Source organism: Cetorhinus maximus, chromosome 26 (assembly GCF_964194155.1).
Source record: "Cetorhinus maximus chromosome 26, sCetMax3.hap1.1, whole genome shotgun sequence".
In the NCBI taxonomy this organism is placed as follows: domain Eukaryota; kingdom Metazoa; phylum Chordata; class Chondrichthyes; order Lamniformes; family Cetorhinidae; genus Cetorhinus; species Cetorhinus maximus.
The window spans coordinates 20,729,455-20,748,916 of NC_135904.1; the positions used below are offsets into that span (position 1 = coordinate 20,729,455).

Consider the following 19,462-nt stretch of genomic DNA (forward strand, 5'->3'; position numbering starts at 1 on the left):
ATTTGATTGTGCTCTTCAGCAAGATTCCATATTATTCTGTGCAGATTCAAAGGACTGAACTAAGTTACAGAGTTAGGTCTGAATGTAGTCAGCCACAACCATAGCCAGATGTGGACCCACCTCCCTAAACAATGGCTGATTGCAAACACATGTCTAATGCCATGTTACGAATATTAAATTAATTGGAATCCACTTTTCTTCTTCCCCAATGTTCTACTCCACCCTGCCCCCCTCCACCCTGGTTTCCCTCTTGCTGCGGTCATGATTGCTTTGGCATTAACAGCTATATGGACAGGGAGGTGGGAGCCTGAGGGCAGACTCAGATAGGACAAATTCAAAGCAGGGAGAGGGAGACAGAAAATTAGCAGGTGGTTCTGAAAGACACACGAAGCAAAGGTTAAAAGGTTTACAGCACAGGAATTTGGCAATGTTAAAGGGTATTTATTTAAATGCAAGGAGTATAGCAAACGTAGCTGATGAGCTGAGGGCACAGATATGGCATCATGATATCATTGCTATAAAGGAAACTTGGCTTAAAGAGGGGCAAAAATGGCAGCTCAACATCCCTGGATATAGGGTTTTCAAGCAGGATAGGGAGGGGGCTAAAAAGGTAGGGGTGTAGCATTATTAGTTGCAGAACCAATTATTGCTGTGAGGAGGGACGATATACTAAACGAATCATCAAATGAGGCCATTTGGATTGAGCTCAGGAATAAATAAAGGGGCAGCCACACTATTAAGAGTGCACTATAGACCCCCAAAAGCGTGAGAGGGAGATAAAAGAGCAAATATTTAGGCAAATTTCTGAGTGCAAAAACAATAAGGCAATAATAGTTGGAGACTTCAACCACCCTAATATCAACTGGGATACAAACAGTGTAATAGGCACAGAGGGCACAGAATTCTTGAACTGCTGTCATGAGAAGTTTTCCAACCAGCACGAGACAAGCCCAATGAGAGGGAGTGCAATTCTAGATTTAGTATTAGGAAATGAAGTTGGGCAAGTGGATGGAGTAGCAGTGGGTGACCATTTTGGAGATAGTGATCATAATACTGTTAGATTTAATACAATTACGGAAAAGGAGTAAATGTCCTACATTGGGGAAAGACAAATTTTACGAAGTAGGGGGGTGATTTGGTGAAAGTGGACAGGTTACAGCTACTTGAAGGGAAATCAGTGACAGACCAGTGGGAGACATTTAATTGCGAGATTCTGCGGGCACAGTATATACATGTCCCCACAAAGAAAAAGGGTGGTACTGCCAAATCTAGAGCCCTTCTAGGGTAAGATAAAACAGAAAAAGGTTTACGACAGTCACAAAAAACTTAATACTGCAGAAAGCCAGGAGGAATATAGAAAGTACAGGAGTGAAGTAAAAAAAGGTAATTAGAAAAGCAAAGAGGGGATATGAATAAATATTGGCAGGTAAAACCCAAAGATGTTTTACCAGTACATTAAGAGCAAGAGAATAACGAAGGAAAGGGTAGGGCCGATCAGAGATATACATGATGACTTGTGCTCTGATACTGAAGATATGGGCAGGGTTCTGAATGAGTATTTTGTCTCTGTCTGCACTAAGGAGAGGGATGATGCCGATATTCTAGTTAAAGAGGAGGAGTGTGAAGTATTAGGTACAATAATCATAGTGAGAGAGGATGTACTGGAGGGATTGACATCCTTGAAGGTCGATAAGTCACTAGGGCCAGATGGATTGTGTCCCAGGCTGTTCAAGGAAGCCAGGTAGGAAATAGTGGATGCTCTGAGGATCATTTTCCAATCCTCAATATGGACCAGGACACTGGGGATGACCCTTGTTCCTGCTCTTCTTCAAGGTAGTGCCAGGGGACCTTTTACGTCCAGAGAGCAGATGGGACCAGGGTTTAACGTCTCATCTGAAAGACAGTACCTCCAACAGCGTAGCACTCCCTCAGTGTCAACCTGAATTGTGCGCTCATTTACTGGAGTGGGACTTGAACCCACAACTTTCTGATTCAGAGACAAGAGTGCAACTAACTGAGCCTTTGGTGACATAGTTATCTGAATAGCGTTAGTGAAGAAATGTGAAATTAAAAGTAAAATCACTATGCAAGAGTATCCACTCTGCCTAAGTGAGGAATGGATGGCAGTGGGGACACACTGCAGATGAACAAATCAGCTACAGGGCAAAAGCAGCTCTATTTTTAAGGTACAAAACATTGACTGGCTTTTGGCCAACTTAGCATTGAGTGAGGTTGCGTTATCTAGCATCTCAAAGGGATATTGGATCCAGGAAAATGTACTGTGATTCAATATAGAATATTGAACGGGAAATTTGAATAATAGATGTATTTAGGGCGTAGTTCGTTCATGGCAGCAAATTTTGCAGTATCAGTAACTATCAAAACTAGGGTAGAGGATGCGGAGTTGTGGAGTATTTGGGAGAAAGTCCATTAACTTCAGATGAGGCAATTGTGCAGTGGTAAGTTCTTTCCTCCTACTTTCTGATCACCTTCCCTTTGGAACCTATGGGATATGGCTCTGCAGGCATTATTTTTCCTCTGGTCCCTTTCTCAAGGAAATTCTTTACGTACGAGCCTTCTGTCCACTAAAGAAGTTGCCGATGAGCCCAATCCTGCCTGTACCCAAGTTCCAAACCTGCAAACTTCTTGTGAGCATTAATGAAAGTGGAACCTGGGCACAAGAGTTAACTGTAGTGCTCTTACCGCTGTAGCAGGCTGGGGACTGAACATGAGGTTTTCCTCGACTGTATGGATCAGTTGCTCACTGCCTGAGGCAACTGAGCTGCCAGGGAAAGCTGGCAATTTAAAAGGCAAAAACCCGTTGCTAATGCTGGATAACATCTACTAAAATACTCTAAGTCATAAAGTCAACCTCGAGCCTACTGACCTCGGACTTGTTGTTCCAAGTTAAGGATGACAGTAACTGCCTGATGAAGAATAAGTAGTTTGGTTTGGGGTTTTTCACTCTTCAAGTGAAGTTGACACATTCGTCCTAGCTCTTTAAATGCTTCATTGATGTCTCTTACACGAAGACGTTCTCTGGCATTATTTGCCATTCTCCTTTCGCGCTCTCTTTCTGCTTTTTGTTCAGGATTTAGGTCCTCATCTTCCTGATTACTGTGCAAGAAAATTAATATACAGTGCTAAATTGCAGTTAAGACAAATTATATACTGACATTATACAGGTTCAATACCTGTTATTGATAAAGGGTAATTAAATATTTCAACATAGACTTACCATGACCTTCCTCTGGACTGCATCTTGATGTCTTTTTTAGATCCTTCATCATCTGATCTCTTGTCTTCAGATGAGAAAGAGTCATTTGTGTTCTCATCTTTCTCTTCTGTTTTGACTTCTGCTGGACCCAAAACAGAAGACTGACTTTGTAAACTTGATAGTCCTGTCCAAAAACATAAGCACCCTGAGGTCAATCACTATTTCTAATTACAAACTATATAATTTACTTAGGGAGATTTAGAGTTCATATTCAGTAAAATAATGTAGTTTTGAATTAGGTTGCTATAAAGAGATACCTCTGTAGTTATCCTGTGCCTGGTGATTTAATTCTGCACTTGCAGGGGGGACTGTATTGGGGAGGATCGAATGGTTGCTATGGAGACTGACAGATTCATCCCGATGAGAACCAACCTACAAAAGATGACAATTTATTCTACTATTGCCTATAATTAAACTATCATCCAGTTAATTTAAACATAAAAATGAAAAAACAGAGGATTATTACTCTGTTGCTTTGTGTGGGAATTTATAAAATGGAATTTGTGCCTAGTAAGTACACCCAATTTTGTATCATCATCTGTGGAATATACCGAAATAGGCTCCATCGTACAGTGCAATATTGTGAAATACGCAACAATGACATAGTTTTCAGATTTATAATGAAATAAAAGCACAAATACAAAGCTTCTACTGACATTAAAGTACACCTAATAATCTGATTAAGGATGACAAAAGTGTGCTATAAGTGTTTTCTTGTACTTAGTTTTCTACTTTCCCGAGTCAAACCCCAATCTCCACAGTATTCTCCTCAGCCTGGACTGCTGGCTACAAGCATTTCCAATTATGTACAATGAAATTTGCAAAGTTTAAGCAGTATGCAATGGGGTCCACTCTATTCGACAGAAATGAAACTCAACCCAGAGATTAAATGTAGGTGAGGAATAGGATTTTGAATTGGGTCTCAAATTTAGGAGTACAACACAATCAAATTGTAGCTATCAAGGTGTCCAAAAATTTAATACAACCAGCAAGCAAACAGTCAAAAATAAGTAGATACACAATTCATATACTAACACATAACGACTCCAGTCAAAATGAGTACTGAGGAACTGATTTGCTGAGAATATTACTCATTTAAGTAAAATACCAATGCTACTTTAATGCAGCAGAACAGTCAGTGCTGATCCATTTTAATTCATCATTACACATTCAACATTTTTTCACAGAGCATCATAAAAACAACCTCCTTTTCAATCGGTTTGAGGTGTTTGAATTGCATAGCAACAGTCACAATATGCAAGGAAAAACCCAAAGAAAAACAAAATCATGAAGGTTAGCAGTACACCACACACAGCAGAAAAACCGTTATGTAATAGCAAACTTAATGTACAATTTAATTTTTAGTTTATAATTTGTTGCAACAACATGTTTGTCTTTAATTTAACAAAACATTCCAAGGCATTTCACAGGAGCATTATAAAACAAAAGACGACACCGAGCAACAATAGGCAATATTAGGTCAAATGACCAAAAGCTTGTTTTAAGGCGTATTTTAAAAGAGGAAAGGGGGATAGAGAGGCCGGAGGAGTAGAGAGGGAATTCCCGAGCTTAGGTCAACTGAAGGCACAGCCACCAATAGTGAATCGATTCAAATTGGGGGTGTTCAAGAGGCCAGAATTAGATGAGCACATATATCACAGAGCGTTGTTGGACTGGAGGAGACTACAGAAAAAGGGGAACAAGGCCATGAAGGAATTTGAAAACAAGGATGAAAATGTTTAAAATCAGAACGTTGCTTGACCAGGAGCCAACTTAAGTCAGCAAGCACAGGGGTGACAAGGGAATAGGACATGTTGTGAGTTAAGACACAGCAGCAGAGTTCTGGATGACCTCAAGTTTACACAGGGTAAAATGTGGGAGGTCAGCCAGGCGTGCATTGGAATCGTCAAGGCCAGAGGTAACAAAGGCAAAAATAAAGGTTTCAACAGCAGATGAGCAGAGACGGAGTGAAGTTGGACTATGTTATGGAGGTGGAAACAGGCAGTCTTACTGATGGCACAAATATTGGTCAGGAGCTCATCTTGGGGTCAAATGTGACATCAAGGTTGCAAATTGACTGGTTTAGCCTCAAGATTATTGCGAGGGAGAGGAATGGAGTTGGTAGTGTTTTAAAAGTAGTTATTCTTCATTTATTCTATTACAAATTCTTTGAGTCCAATATTGGACCAGGCTATTCTATAATTCCATAACTGGTAAGATTTGGGCCTTTTACAGCTCCCCTTCTACCGGGGTTAAACAGGGATCAATAACAGTGGCTTCAATCTTTGCAATATTTAATTGGAGGAAATTTCTGCTCATCCAAATGTTGGATAAACAATCTAATAATTTAAGCAACAATGCATGTTTAACAATGATTTATTCCTGCTTCGATACGGTACATTCTAATAGTGTATGTAGTTACTGTGTAAAATACTTATGTTGTTCTGAAGCCATAGAGGTTTATTCAGACTTATGCTTCTTGGGGTAGTTAGAATCAAGACAGCCAAGACAAGGGAAACAAATCATTGAACACTTAGTCAAAGGTCTCAGGCATGATTTTCAGGGTCCTGAAGATTCAGTTCAACGGAAGTTTATGTATTTGGGTTCAGCTAGGTGGATATTGCCCCTTTGGAGGTATAAAAATAAACAGTTAATATTATAGCAAAGGGAACAACGGCTGCAGTTAATGCACTTGAGTGAGGGGGTTGCTCCTTGTCTCCCACAATTGCCCACCCAGTACAGTGAAATAAGGAGAGTTTCAGTTGTCCTTTCTGTAGGCGGTTACTGGTTTGATGGATTAGGAAGTGCAGACCAAATAATCTTGCAGTCCTCAGGGAAATTGTTCAGGATCAGTGAAATTAGAGGTAAGACAAGCTCACAATGTCCACAGTAATTAATATAGAATACAGCTGTAAAAGCAGCTTCAGATGAACTAATTAACAAGGAGTCTTAGTTGAAACCTCATGGCTTCAGATGTGGAAAATGAATGACGGGGTTGAGAGATTTAAGAAAAGTCATCCCTTTGAGAGAACATTTGTCTTCTAGAAAAGCAAAGAATCTAACCCAAGTAACATTCCAGCAGCAGGGGAGCTATAAAAGGCCCACATCTTACCACTTATGAAATTATAGAATTGTCTGTTTCAATAGTGAATATATCTGACTGCCAGCATTTGTAATAGAATAAATGAAGAATAACCACTTCTGCCCAACAGAAAAAGGAGATAGAAATACATTTATTTGCACTTCCAAGTTATCTTAGATATCTAGTAACAGTTAATTAACATAGATGAGAAATGATTTTCACCGTAAAATACGGAAAGCCATGATGCAGTCCAACTAACTGTGGAAGATAAAGAAACTGAAATCTGTTTTCAACAAAATAGGAACCAAATGTACTTCTAATCTCAAAATCTAAATACACAATCTAAGTATTTTTCTAAAATTACAAGTTTAAGGAAACAAAAAACTCTTGAAAGAAACAAGATACCAGAAGATACTAGTTTCACAAGTCGTCACGTGCAAGTGCTTCAGTATCAGAAAATGATACTCAATTCCAGGATATGTAATATACATTCATAAATAACTTGCATTAACACAGTACTCTTTACATGCAGTAAGATACAGAGAGTCTTTTCATGAACAAAAAAAATGGATGCCTGGCAGAGGTTAAAAAAAAACGCAAGGATTCAGGAGGGAACTAAGGACATGGGAAAAGGAGGAGGATTTTAAGGAGATTTTTAAAAGCGGAAAGGGAGACAGGAAAGTACAAGACCATAGGGTTTTACAAACAATCTCAAGGATTGTCAACCCTCTACAATTGTTTTGGGGCCTCTAAGAATTGAAGATTAATCACCAGAACACTGCTGCAAGCAATCCAAGAGTAAAAAAATGTCTCTTTCTTTGAGCACTTCCATTTATTAGTGATAAAAATATTGGAGATGAAGTCAGTGGGGGAAGAGGGGATTCAGGTTTGCGAGGTTGTTTCACTAAGTCAGGATTAATCCATTTGAGTAACAAAAAGCCCATTCTCCTTCAAAATGGCCAGGGGAAGACAGTAAGCCTGGAGGATAGACCATGTCAAGAGTGTGGAGGTGGGGGTAATATGAGGTCTGTAGTAGCTAGCAGGAGACAAAAAAGATTCTCTAGTTTTGACATTAAGCTGAAGACACTTTTGATTTTTATTCAACATATAATTTACAAATTTTAAAGTGGAATCTCTATTACCCACCACAATCAATAATGGAAATTGGAAGATAATCACTTTGCAAATCTTCATCTTACATGATAGGTACTGCAATTCCCTAAATAGAAGAATTAAGTGAAGTACAAATTTGAATAATATTGAATTTAACCTTTGAGCTGCAAAGTTCCATGTCCGACAGGATGTGAATGTTATTAACGGGCTTTGCAAAGTACAACTTGCAGAAGGCTTTATCCGATGAAGATTTTAACAGATAATGGAGTATTTACTCAGAGAGTTAAATGTATTAAAAATGGTTACTGTACCAGTAAATTACCAACTCACCTGCCTAAGATAATTATACCATTTTATTTACTCATTCCTGAGCCATCGCAATGAACGAACCCAGCTTTGAGAGGTTTTCATCACAAATAAAATTAACCAGCATAGACTTTCATCAGAAACTTTACCAAAGAAACATACCGAAGTATTTTTATATACACCCAATTAAAAATTGTGTTTTTCAGAAACAGGATCAGGTCTAAATAGAAGAACACAATCTAAGTACCTTATTAGAAGTACAACTTCTTTCAACCCTTTTATTAGTTGGGAATCAAAACGATGTCAAGATGAGCAGTCTCCCTAATTAAATGCCTTCCTTTCCTACAGTCACACCATGTGGAATTCTCTTCTCAACACCCATCAATCCTCCTATTTGAGATTACACGACACTGTGCTTTTAGGATATGTGATCTCATTCCTATTACAAGTTGTAAACACAATATCCAATACCCCTGATCGATATGAATTTCAGAGTACATAGGCCATATCAGATAGACTTATGTCACATAAAATTATTAATGGTTTGCACAAACTGTTTGCATCAATACAGTGAAAACAGAATACCAGTTAGGAAAAACTGAAAAAGCATAAATTAGAAACACTAGCATACTGCACCAGTACTGCAACTGAGTTTTTGGAGCTAGACACCATAGGAAGTGCATTCCATGTGATTCTCAATTGGCTTAGGATTCTGTGAAAGCTTATTAAATTTTAATTTAAAAAAAAAGATTGAGGCATTCCCTTTTTAGGCTATGAGATTGAGAAATGAATTTAAGAACATTTCTCTAGAATAATCAAACAAAAGTCAAACTATCAATGCTCCTGGGACTGTACTGCAATCAAAAATAAACTATTTAAAATAATGTTGATGCTCTACCACCAGAGAACAAATCTCCAAATTCTTCCTCCATCACAAAAAGAAATTCTGCCCACCTTTCTTGAAAGCCCTCCTCACTCTAGTGCTGGGTTGCAGCAAGCCTTTGGTTTTCTGTCAAATGCTTGTTCTTGATGCGCAAGCCCAGGCAGGCATCAGCAGCAGTTGACTTATCGAGTCATTGTGGCTGAACTGATCCTAACCACCCCTCATATCCACACATGCACACTCTCTAGTATGGTCATGACTTGGCAATTTAGGAGCAGGAAATACTTGTTAAATTTCCCCTCCTAACCTTAAGATACCAAGACCAGGTCTGGGATCAAACCTTGGATCTTCATAGTCCATGACAGCATTGCATCATACAACATGGTACATTTACTCTGAGCTTTGGAGGAGAGGGTGTGGCAGGAAAGGAGGCAACAAAGAAACCTAGAAATCTAAATTTTATCTATCTGAAGCCTCAATCTGGATGCAAAACCTCAAAGCTGATTTCGGAAATACATAACCTAATAGGTCAACCTTAGAAGATATTTAACTAAAATAACATACATTCAAATATCAGAGATTCAACCAAGGTAACATCAATATGATCAGCCAGTGCTAATTTGTGACGATAAATTTATTGAAGACATTTTCTAGCTCAAAGCATTAACAGTATTTATAAGTAACTGGAAAGATATCACTTACTTTTAGTGATAGAGCTATACTGAACTGAATTACATACATTTTTCATTCAATATCCATAAAGTTAATTCACCTTCCACAACACCAATAAAAAGATAATTACCTTCTAATCCTAGTCAACAGCTTGAAGAAAAAAAATTGCCAACACAGTATACCTATCTATTAAGGCTTGTTAGCAGTGCAGATTCAATTTGCTCACTCCCAGTGAATCTCATAATCCCTATTTCTGTATGAAATCCTTTTCCCACCCACTCATGTAAACGTTAGGTAACTTGGTCTCAAAAGGAACATTAAACTCAATTAGTGAAGTCATTATTTTCCTGGCAATAGCCTCAGGTAACTTGTATCATTTCAGATCAAGGAGCAGTTTCCACAAGAGAAATTTGTGCGGTAAATTTTGGTTTCTTTTTCCCAAACCTTCCTATACTATGAATCTTTGAACAAGAGTTTAGTTTTACACAAGGTATCTCTTTTTATTTTGACATGGCTTTTAAGAACATGATAGTAAACTTTCTCGGTGGTGTATAATGATCTACATTTTAAGTTTGCATTTACATTGCAGCTAGCAAGACATGTCACTCCAGTTCAGGTTCCAGCCAGGCAAATTCTTGTTTACATTGTTCAAGTCCCGTCTGGCTGTATCTTTAATTGCCCGTTTATAAGAACAGAATGGTCTTTTCATCAGTTCTTTAATAGATGAACTAACTTCATGGATATTATGTGCGCAAGACATATTGCTCAACTGTTAAAACTCCCTTGGTTAAAGTTATTCCTTTCATGAGTCACCTTTCCACAAGCAACCAAAGACTGTTCACTTATGCTTATTTCAGTCATCTAGGTGACAATAACATCATGAAAGTAATTATGCTCAAAAGATGCCAACATGGATTCAAATCCCTCGGTAAAGCCTGTTGTGTATGTCATATGCAATGGGCAATGACAGGCAATGCTGACAGCTTTGATATTTGATTAGTGCACTGACCACAATTTAACTGTTAGCAGGAAAAGGTCAAAGCAGTCTAAATATGTGCCATAGCAATAAACAATAGAGAAACGTTTACAGCAATTAGGAAGACTTCTTTTAAATGCTATCTAGCACAAGCTTAAATATTGTTGTTTGGAACTGTTAACCCTAAATTGTTCATCAGGGTGCTGTGTTCTCAAGACCAACATTTTAGTTCCTGTCTGGTGTTCCCATCTGCTTTGACATGAAAAATTAGAAAAAATTCACAGCAATCTTCAGATCTGTGCAAAACAATTTGTCAGCCAATCAAATTGCAGGACATACCCTACCCAACACTTCTTTTACCTCCAAGATGGGGGATGGAACAAAGAAAATGAAAAGACAAGATAGGCAAACTATTAGGAAGAAAAAATAGGGACGAGGGGGGAACAGGCATGACGAAGAAAACACTAGGGCAGGAGGAAAAAGTTCAAACTGTGATTAGTTGTAATCGCAGGCTTGTAAGGTTGACGTTACAATAACGAAGACACTAATTGTGACCTACATGAAGATTCAGCACATTTCAAATCATAAGGTTTTATTCCTATCTCCAAGAACAACTTGTACTTAAATGTTTACTGCAAAGCAGACTGATTGAAAATATGGAGGGACTCATAATAGAGGGAAAATATACAGGGATCCATTATTGCAGTACATGAACTGAAAGTGTCCCAAGCTGCTAACATGGGAGTTATATTGATCTCCTAGCAAAAAAACACATGAAATATTTTCACATATCAAGTACTACAAACAAGGATCAGTAATATTTTAGCAAATCGAAATAATTAATTTATCAGTAATGCAGCCTACCTGCGTCTCTTCAGAGAATTTCCCCCATTATTTTAATGATCAATTAACACATTTGGATGGTGAAGCCAATATTAAAAGAATGCAATATTTTGAAAGTGTAGAAACAGCTATTGGTCATTAGGGTATTTATTTGATTTTTAAAAATTTGGTAAAAGGAAAGGAAATAACACCACATTAAAGAAAATGAAAGAAGTTAAAATACAAGCGCATTAGACAGATTTGTATGTAATTTGTTGGCCTTTATGAACTGCAAACCACTCATCAAGGTTAAATTATAATATACAGCTATGTTAGAGATTATAAATGCTATAGAGAACTTCAGAGTCTATTAAACCAGAAGTGACTGAATAAAACAATTTACTTAATATTTCTAATTGTAATTTTTTGAGGTTTTTATTGACTTGGGAGATCAGTAATAATGAAATAATGAATCCCACATAATTGATGTTTAATGTGTGCTATTAAAACTAGCCGTAATGTTGTCTTGTAGGAATGGTACTAAACAAGCACCATTCAACAAATGCTGTCAAATACCTACACCAATCAGAATACAAAGTTGTCTATAAAGGCCATAGACTAGCTACTTACATATAATTTGTCAAAGGATCACTTCAACAAATGAGAAAAACTAATTATGTAATTCTGAACCAACAAATTATTTACACACAATTATGAAAAAAACTAAATAACTATCAGAATTTAGAAATGCAATGCAAAAGCTAAAGTTGCCAATCAACCAACAGCACATCATCCTGAACACACGGTGGCGCTTCTGCATCAAAACTGTAACCAGTCACTGTTTAATACATAACCTGAAAGATCAAGTCATATACATGTGATTAATTTATGCCATAGCACTTCAATTTCTTTGCTGTGATACAACTTAAAATGGTCAAGTTACATCAACAAAAACATTGTTTTGCATTCCTCCCCATTTTTGTTAATAACATAAGGTTTTAAACAAAGAAAATACTGGAAAATTTCTCCTCATCCATCAATAATTCTTGCCTCAAAAACACGCAACACTCTGGAATTATCACCATTAAGTTGCTGATTGTATATGCTGCCAGCACTTGAGAAAATAAGTGCTTTTTCTAACAATTGTGACCAAACACAGGATTCAAATGACACTGCAGAGAGCTGTCCCACATCCCCATGCCTATCTCAGCTTGCTGAAATTACTAGAAAACCAAAACAATTCAGTATGCAAGAGAAATCGATCTTAGTTTTTTGCAACATTGAAAGTTGCAAATAAAATATGGCTGTTTTTGAAACAGTGCATGAACTACAACTGTACTTGATGTTTACACACTAAAAAGCAAAAGCCCAGCAAATTGCTGTCAATGGAAAATGGCCTTTTACAACAAGGTCAACACCTCGATAGTTTAAAGTATTTAAAGTTCTCTTTTTGAAGTATTAGATAAATTATCTCTGTACAGTAGAAAAATGAGTGTTTCCAGATTATAAATTCAAAATAAATGCTTTGCATATTCTTCAATCTGCCCAAGCCTACTTTTAACTTTAAATTTGTTTAAATAGTTTTTCTTCTTGTCATAGCGGCTTACCCCAAGATAGACCCCGCCTCAAGCACCAAGGTCAAGGTTATGAAGCTGAAGGTTATGAAGCTGAAGGTGTGATTCTAGCAGGGTGAGCCAACTAGACAAAGGCAGAGGATGCAAGATCCTTGTAGTTTGAAAAAGCATGTAGTGGCAGATCTGTCAGAATATTGTAAAAGACACTATTCTGCAAAGTCGCAAGTCACAGAAAGTAATGATGGGGAAAAAAATCTCATCAGGACTGCTGAAAACAAATATTAGCACATTTATGGCAGATTTGCTTGCTATGATGCTTAGAATGAAAGCTATTTCAAGCAGCAAGAATTGTATTTCCTTAAATCTTTGACATCAACTGCCTTGGAAAGAGTAAGGGTCAAATAGGGGCTTTGGACAATTTTTTTTTTAAGGCCCAAGTCTCTCTTAACTTGTAATGCCCCAATCTCCAATTTTCAGTTCGCTAGCTTTCTTATTTGGATATGGTTCACCAGGCATTGGCCAATATTTAATATATTTAATTATAAATTATTTTAATGACATGGCTTTTTTTTTATAACATGAGCCACAGCCTAGTGTGCTAGGCAGGCTTTTCAATTCGGGGGGCATCACAGCCAGTCTTCAAAGGCAAAATACTGCAAATGCTGGATATTTGAAATCAAAACAGAAAGTGCTGAATACTCAGCAGGTCTGGCAGCATTGGTGGAGAGGGGAACAGATATTTTATCAACCTGAAATGTTAATTCCATTACTCTCTCCACAGGTGCTTCAAGATCTGAGTATTTCCAGCATTTTCTGTTTATTTTCAATCCATATTCATTTTGACACCCACACAAGCCGATCGTCAGCTAAGAGTGCAGGAAATCAGGATAGGAAATCTAGGCCAATTTTTCTCTTCCTACCCAAGTAAGTTAAGGTCTACTGTTACAGTCCCATTTCTTCACGAATTGAGGAGATCAACTATTAAGCACAAAGATAGAACTGAATTTACTGCCACTGAGATAAACAAGGCTGTCAGATTTTCCCAAAACATTGTTTTTTAAAAAGCAGCCGCTAAATCAGTCATCTCTGATAACCTAAATTACCTGAAGAGAAATATTTGACAATGTTGGGATATGAATATAGTGCAGGAAGTTGGAGTTGAGGTAGATCAGTCATGATCTATTGAATGGCAGAGCAGGCCATATTGCCTACTCCTGCTCCTCTTTTTTCTGTTCTTATTTGAAATGCACTAATCTGTAAGGAAACATTCTATTACAAAACTATTATAAACTACTGACAGTTTAGTAAAGTATTTTTCTTTAACTTTAAACAGATGTATTTAGATGAGCCTTTGAAACGCCATAGCATACCGGGGTATAGGCCAAGTGCTGGAAAATGGAATTAGATAGGTACTTAATGACCGGTAGGGACACGATGGGCTGAAGGGCCTGTTTCTGTGCTGTATAACTCTATGACTCTCTCTATGACTCTATGAGATACAAACATTATTCATGCAAAGTTATATAGTTTTTATTGCAAATGTGATAATTTTGGAAAGTAAAAGCCCATGGGATTCAGGGTAATGTGGCAAACTGGATAAAAGGTTGGCTTTGTAACAGGAAACAGGTCGATGGATGCCCTTGCAAATGGAAAGTTGTCTCAAGTGGTATTCCACAGGGCTCGGTGTTGGGACTCTTGCTGTTTGTGTTATATATTAACAATTTGGACGTGAACGTGGCGGGGGGGGCACGATTGGGAAATTTGCAGATGACACAAAGATTGGCCGAGTAGTGGATAGTCTAGAGGTTAGCCATAATCTCCAAAATGATATAGATGGGTTGGTGGAGTAGGTGGTAAAGTGGCAGATGGAATTTAACATAGAGAAGTGAGAGGTCATACATTTAGGGAGGTCAAACAGTTACAGGGATTACACAATAAATGGGAAAATACTAACAGGGGTAAATGAAGGGAGAGATCTTGGCGTACAAGTACACAGGTCCCTGAAGGCAGCAGTTCAAGTAGACAAGGTTGTAAAGAAGGCACATGGAATGCTCTCCTTCATTGGCAGAGGTATAGAATATAAAAGTAAGGATATAATGTTAGAATTGTATAAAACACTGGTGAGGTCACAACTGGAGTATTGTGTGCAGTTCTGGTCACAACATTACAGGAAGGACATAATAGCTCTGGAGAGAGTGCAGAGGAGGTTTACAAGAATGTTTCCAGGGTTAGAAAAGTGTAGTTACGAGGAGAGATTGGATAGGTTGGGGTTATTCTCCTTAGAACAAAGAAGGCTGAGAGGTGACTTGAATGAGGTGTACAAAATTATGAGGGGAATAGATAGAGTGGACAGGATAAAATTGTTTCCCTTGGTGGAGAATTCTAGAACCAGGGGACATAGATTCAAGATAAGTGGCAGAAGGTGTAGGGGGGACATGAGGAAGAACTTTTTTATGCAGAGCGTAGAGGGTGTCTGGAATGAGCTGCCCAAGTTGGTGGTAGAGGCAGAAACTTTAAACTCTTTTAAAAAGTACCTGGATCTGCACCTTAAGTGCTGTAAGCTGCAGGGCTATGGGCCGGGTGCAGGAAGGTGGGATTAAAAAGGGCACCTGGGTGTTCTTGGGTTGGCATGGACAAGATGGGCCAAATGGCCTCCTTCTGTGCTGTAACTTTTCTATGGTTCTATGGAGCTGAGCAGAGTAACTAGGCTTCATAAACAAAACATGCATTCAAAACATAATACAGTAACCTGCTGTGCAGAACTTTCTCCCTTGACCTGATCTCTTGTGAAGCCACTAGTAGTGCAATTGGGACTGTTTTTCAAGGCAATCGGCAAGAATGTGAACATTAAGCCTGTAACTTATATTAGTTTGACTCAGTCAACACTCATCTCTGGGCTAGAAGGTTGAGAGTTTGAGGCCTGTACTGGGAGAACTGAGAGAATGTTGAAACGTTGGAGAAAGATACATTAAACTAAAGCTCAGTCTTCTGTTCTGGTGCTCAAGATGGACAGTTAAAGATCTTGGAGTACTGTTCCTATAAAAGCAGCAACAGAACAGCACTGTACTTAAAGCAGCTTCTGTTGCTCCCAGTGTACAGAGCAGGGACATGATAAAATGTCAGAATCCTTTCATTATTAAAATGAACTCTTGTGATTTAAAAAAAAATAAAAGCAGCAAGCTCTAGTAGTCAGTAGGCTGACCAACATTCCTCTATCAACTAATTGCATTTTTAAAAAATAGGATTACTGTTGCAGAACAACAGCTGAATTTGCTTAAGTTGCTGCACTGCAAAAAGGTTAAATGCTTTTAAAAAGTTGAGGTAATAATGCAAATACAGTTTGCGTCAAATGAATCAGATGTATGAACAAAATTAAACAGATGAGTAGAAATTCTGCGAAACTTGACTTCTATCATTATTTCACAAAGGTTCAGTGATCAATGCCCTCTTAACATTGTCCATCCCTTCTTCTAATCTTAATAATATACTCAAATGTGGCTGGTCTACATAAACATAACAGGTGTTCAAACAGTTCTTTGTCTCAGAGCAGCAGTCCATTCTGCAAGGCCAAATAGTTCAATTTATTAGCATACAGCTGACAGTCTGCAGTTTGGGTGGTGAATCAGAGCACTGATGACATTTGTCTACATTTCACAGTTTTAAAAAATTTTATTCAAAATTTGCTCAGTACCAGCAAAATTCAACACGTCCTCAAAAAAAAACACAACCATCTACAAGTTATACACCACTTACTCTTCTGTACGTATATTAGGTGGCATGACAATAGGTTGGAGGTACTCATTAAAAGAAACATGTAGTCCTCAAGAACTCTCTATCGCCCATTTTCTCTCCCGCCTTCCTGAAGTCATTTGCTCCTTGCTGCGTATGAATCCATGGGCTGGTTTCACTTTGTATAACTCAACTGAACCATCTAGGCAGTCCCAAGAAAACACTCAAACAATTGTGCTTTTTGAACAAATGCATAATTTATATAATTTCTTGATAACATTTTAACATCTGGAACTTCTTTACAAGTTCATTTATTTGTTGATTAGCTTCTCATGTTTTTTAAACTGTGCATTGACTTCTTGAAACATAAGCAAAAGAACTGTATTCAAGTCATAAGTCAGTGCCAGCCCTTTTATTTTACAGGAACTAATTTTTAAATGTAATTTTTTTTACATTTAATATTGAAAATAATTCTTCCACCATGGCTATCCTATTCCCCATCAACACAACTAAAAATAACATTAATTTATCTAGGGAGGGAGCTAAGCAGCCCTAGTGACATGTACTTGGAATCTACTACTTTAGGAGATGCACCGGTTGAACTTCATTCTTCAATCCTCTTGCATAATTCCTTGAGAAAATAACTTGCTATTACAGTACTTGGCATCCATCCTGAATAAAGTTGGGAACTTTCAAATCCATGGCATTGCCTAATCAGGACCAAACACAGAAAGCAAAAGAGGAAAAAAAAACTAACTTTGTAAAGTATGTCAACTGAAATGTTTTTTTAGTCTTCAATCTTTTAGACCAAAATGTAGAAATACAAAATAGAATGCTGTCATCCTGCCAGATATGATTCTCAGGGATCTAAGCCCTTTGACGATTACTGACACAGCTGCCAAATGGGTATAAATTGTTGCTAAATGTGGGAATGTCCTGGAACCAGTTCAAACTGAAATAAAGCTTTTGCAGCAATGAATCCAACTTCATCGCTAACTTTTAGGTGAGACTTATGACTAAATGCATGCTGCTAAACCAGGAAGCAATTGACCGAGAGCCAGTGTTGGTCTGTGAGCACAAGGATGGGTGAAGAGAAATTGGTCCAATTAAGGACACAACACAGTTTGGATGACCTCAGGTTTATAGAAGGTAGAATGAGAGGAGCCGACGAGGCGTGTGTTGCAATGGTCAAGTTTAGAGGTAACAAAAACATGGATAAAGACCTCAGTATAAGAGTGGGGCAGGGGCAAAGTTACAGAAATGGAAACAGGCGGGTCTTAGTGGTGGCATGGATGTGTGGTCGGAAGCTCATCTCAGCATCAAAAAGGGCATTAAGGCTGTGAGTAGTCTGGTTCAGTTTCAGACAGTTGCCAGGATGAGTGATGGAGTTGGTAGCAAGGGAACAGAGTTTGTAGTGGGTCCAAAGACTTTCTCTTTCCAATATTTAATTGGAGAAAATTCCACTCATCCAGTATTAGAATTCTCAGCCTAGTTTTCAAATCCCATCATGGCCTCACTTCTCCCTATCTCTGTAATTTCTGCAGCCCCAAAATCATCCAAAGTATATATCCTGATCTAATTATGGCCTCTTGAGCATCCCCAATTCTAATTGCTCCACCATTGGTGGCCATGCTTTCAAGTGCCGAGGCCCAAAGATCTAGAATTGCCTTCCTAAAATCTCTCTGCCTTTCATTTCTCCTTCTGGGTCACTCCTTAAAACCTACTTCTTGTCCAAGTACTTGGCCATCTGCTTTAACATATATCCCTTTCATGCCTCAGTGCCAAGTTTTGCTTCATAATCCTCCTATGAAGCACGTTGGAACATTTTATTACTTTAAAGGTACTACATATAGTTTGTGTTAATATTTTACTTAGTGAAAGATAGAAGTCATCGTGATGGCAAATAGTGACACAATCTCTCTTTTTTCTGCTGTTCAACTTTAGTGAATTTACAATAGCTAGTGTAAGACTACCCCAATGAAAGGGTAGGGTGACTCTCAGAGCTCAGAAACATTCTATTTGATGACCGGATGTGGGTACAACTAGTCAGTCAAACACACTTGGCTGGCAATGGGGCGCTAAAACAGATCTTGGTACCAGGAATCATCAGTGAAAAGATTACCAGAGTTTCCACCACTGATTGACCCACCCACCCCGAAAGTGAGACACAGACAGAAGCAAAGACAGGAAGCAGCATGCGGAGGGGGGAGTGGGGTGTGGAAAAGAGGGCCAGGGCGATGGCGGGAAGGGGAGGAGGTTGCTGGGAAGGAGAGAGAGAGCGGTGGCAGGGAGGGAAGGGGGAGAGGAGGCGGTGGCGGAGAATGGGGCAGGAGAGTGAGGGCGTGCATCGGGAAGGGGGCAGGAGAACAAGGGTGGTGGCAAGGGGGAGGAGAGAAAGGGTGATGGTGTGGAACGGGGCAGGAGAATGAGGATGGAGGCAAGCAAGGGGGCAGGGCAGTGAAGGCAGAGGTGAGGATGGAGGCAAGTAAGGGGGCAGGGGAGTGAAGGCAGAGGTGGGGAAGGGGGCAGAAGAGCAAGGGTTCGTGCAGCGGTGGGGAGGAGAGTGAGGGTGCATGCAGGGAAGGAGAAGGTGAGTGAGTGCACATGCAGTGAATGGGGAAGAGGAGAGCAAGGATGCATGCAGGGAAGGAGGTAGTGAGGGTAGATGTCAGGATTGGGGGGAGGGTGAGGGCATGCGCAGTTGGGGGGAGGGCGGGAGAGCGAAGGCAAGCGCAGGGAGGGGGGAGAGTGGAGGCACGTGCAAGAGGGAAGGGGAGAGCGAGGGTGTGCATCGGGAGTGGCGAACCAAGTGCTGGAGGGGTGAAGGGGGAGCTCTGGCGGGGGGTAGAAGAGAGAGTGAGCATATGTGCAGGGTGGAGGAGAGGGAGTACATGCAAAAGCAAGGAGGAGAGAGAATGCATGAGAGGAGACAGAGTCTGGGGCAAAACTCCCCATGCTGTGGTGAGGAGTTCCTAAAGGATCCAGCAAAGGTCACTGGCAGCAAAAGGCGCTTGCAACATAGACAGAT

At 39.1% G+C, this 19,462-nt stretch overlaps 1 protein-coding gene and 1 long non-coding RNA gene across 17 annotated transcripts in view; one reads left to right on the forward strand and one right to left on the reverse strand.

Moving 5' to 3' along the window:
* The window catches only part of LOC144668372 (uncharacterized), a 72,523-nt gene that overhangs the window by 18,165 nt on the left and 34,896 nt on the right, over positions 1-19,462 (forward strand). The window lies entirely within an intron of this gene.
* Positions 1-19,462, reverse strand: part of tcf12 (transcription factor 12) — a 274,600-nt gene that overhangs the window by 6,758 nt on the left and 248,380 nt on the right. For all 16 annotated transcript variants that reach the window (XM_078530320.1, XM_078530325.1, XM_078530321.1 and 13 more), the window contains 3 exons: positions 3,535-3,649; positions 3,239-3,401; positions 2,888-3,117 (listed from right to left, as the gene is read on the reverse strand). In XM_078530320.1, coding sequence (XP_078386446.1) covers positions 2,888-3,117; positions 3,239-3,401; positions 3,535-3,649 — 508 coding nt within the window. The remainder of the gene's footprint in view (positions 1-2,887; positions 3,118-3,238; positions 3,402-3,534; positions 3,650-19,462) is intronic.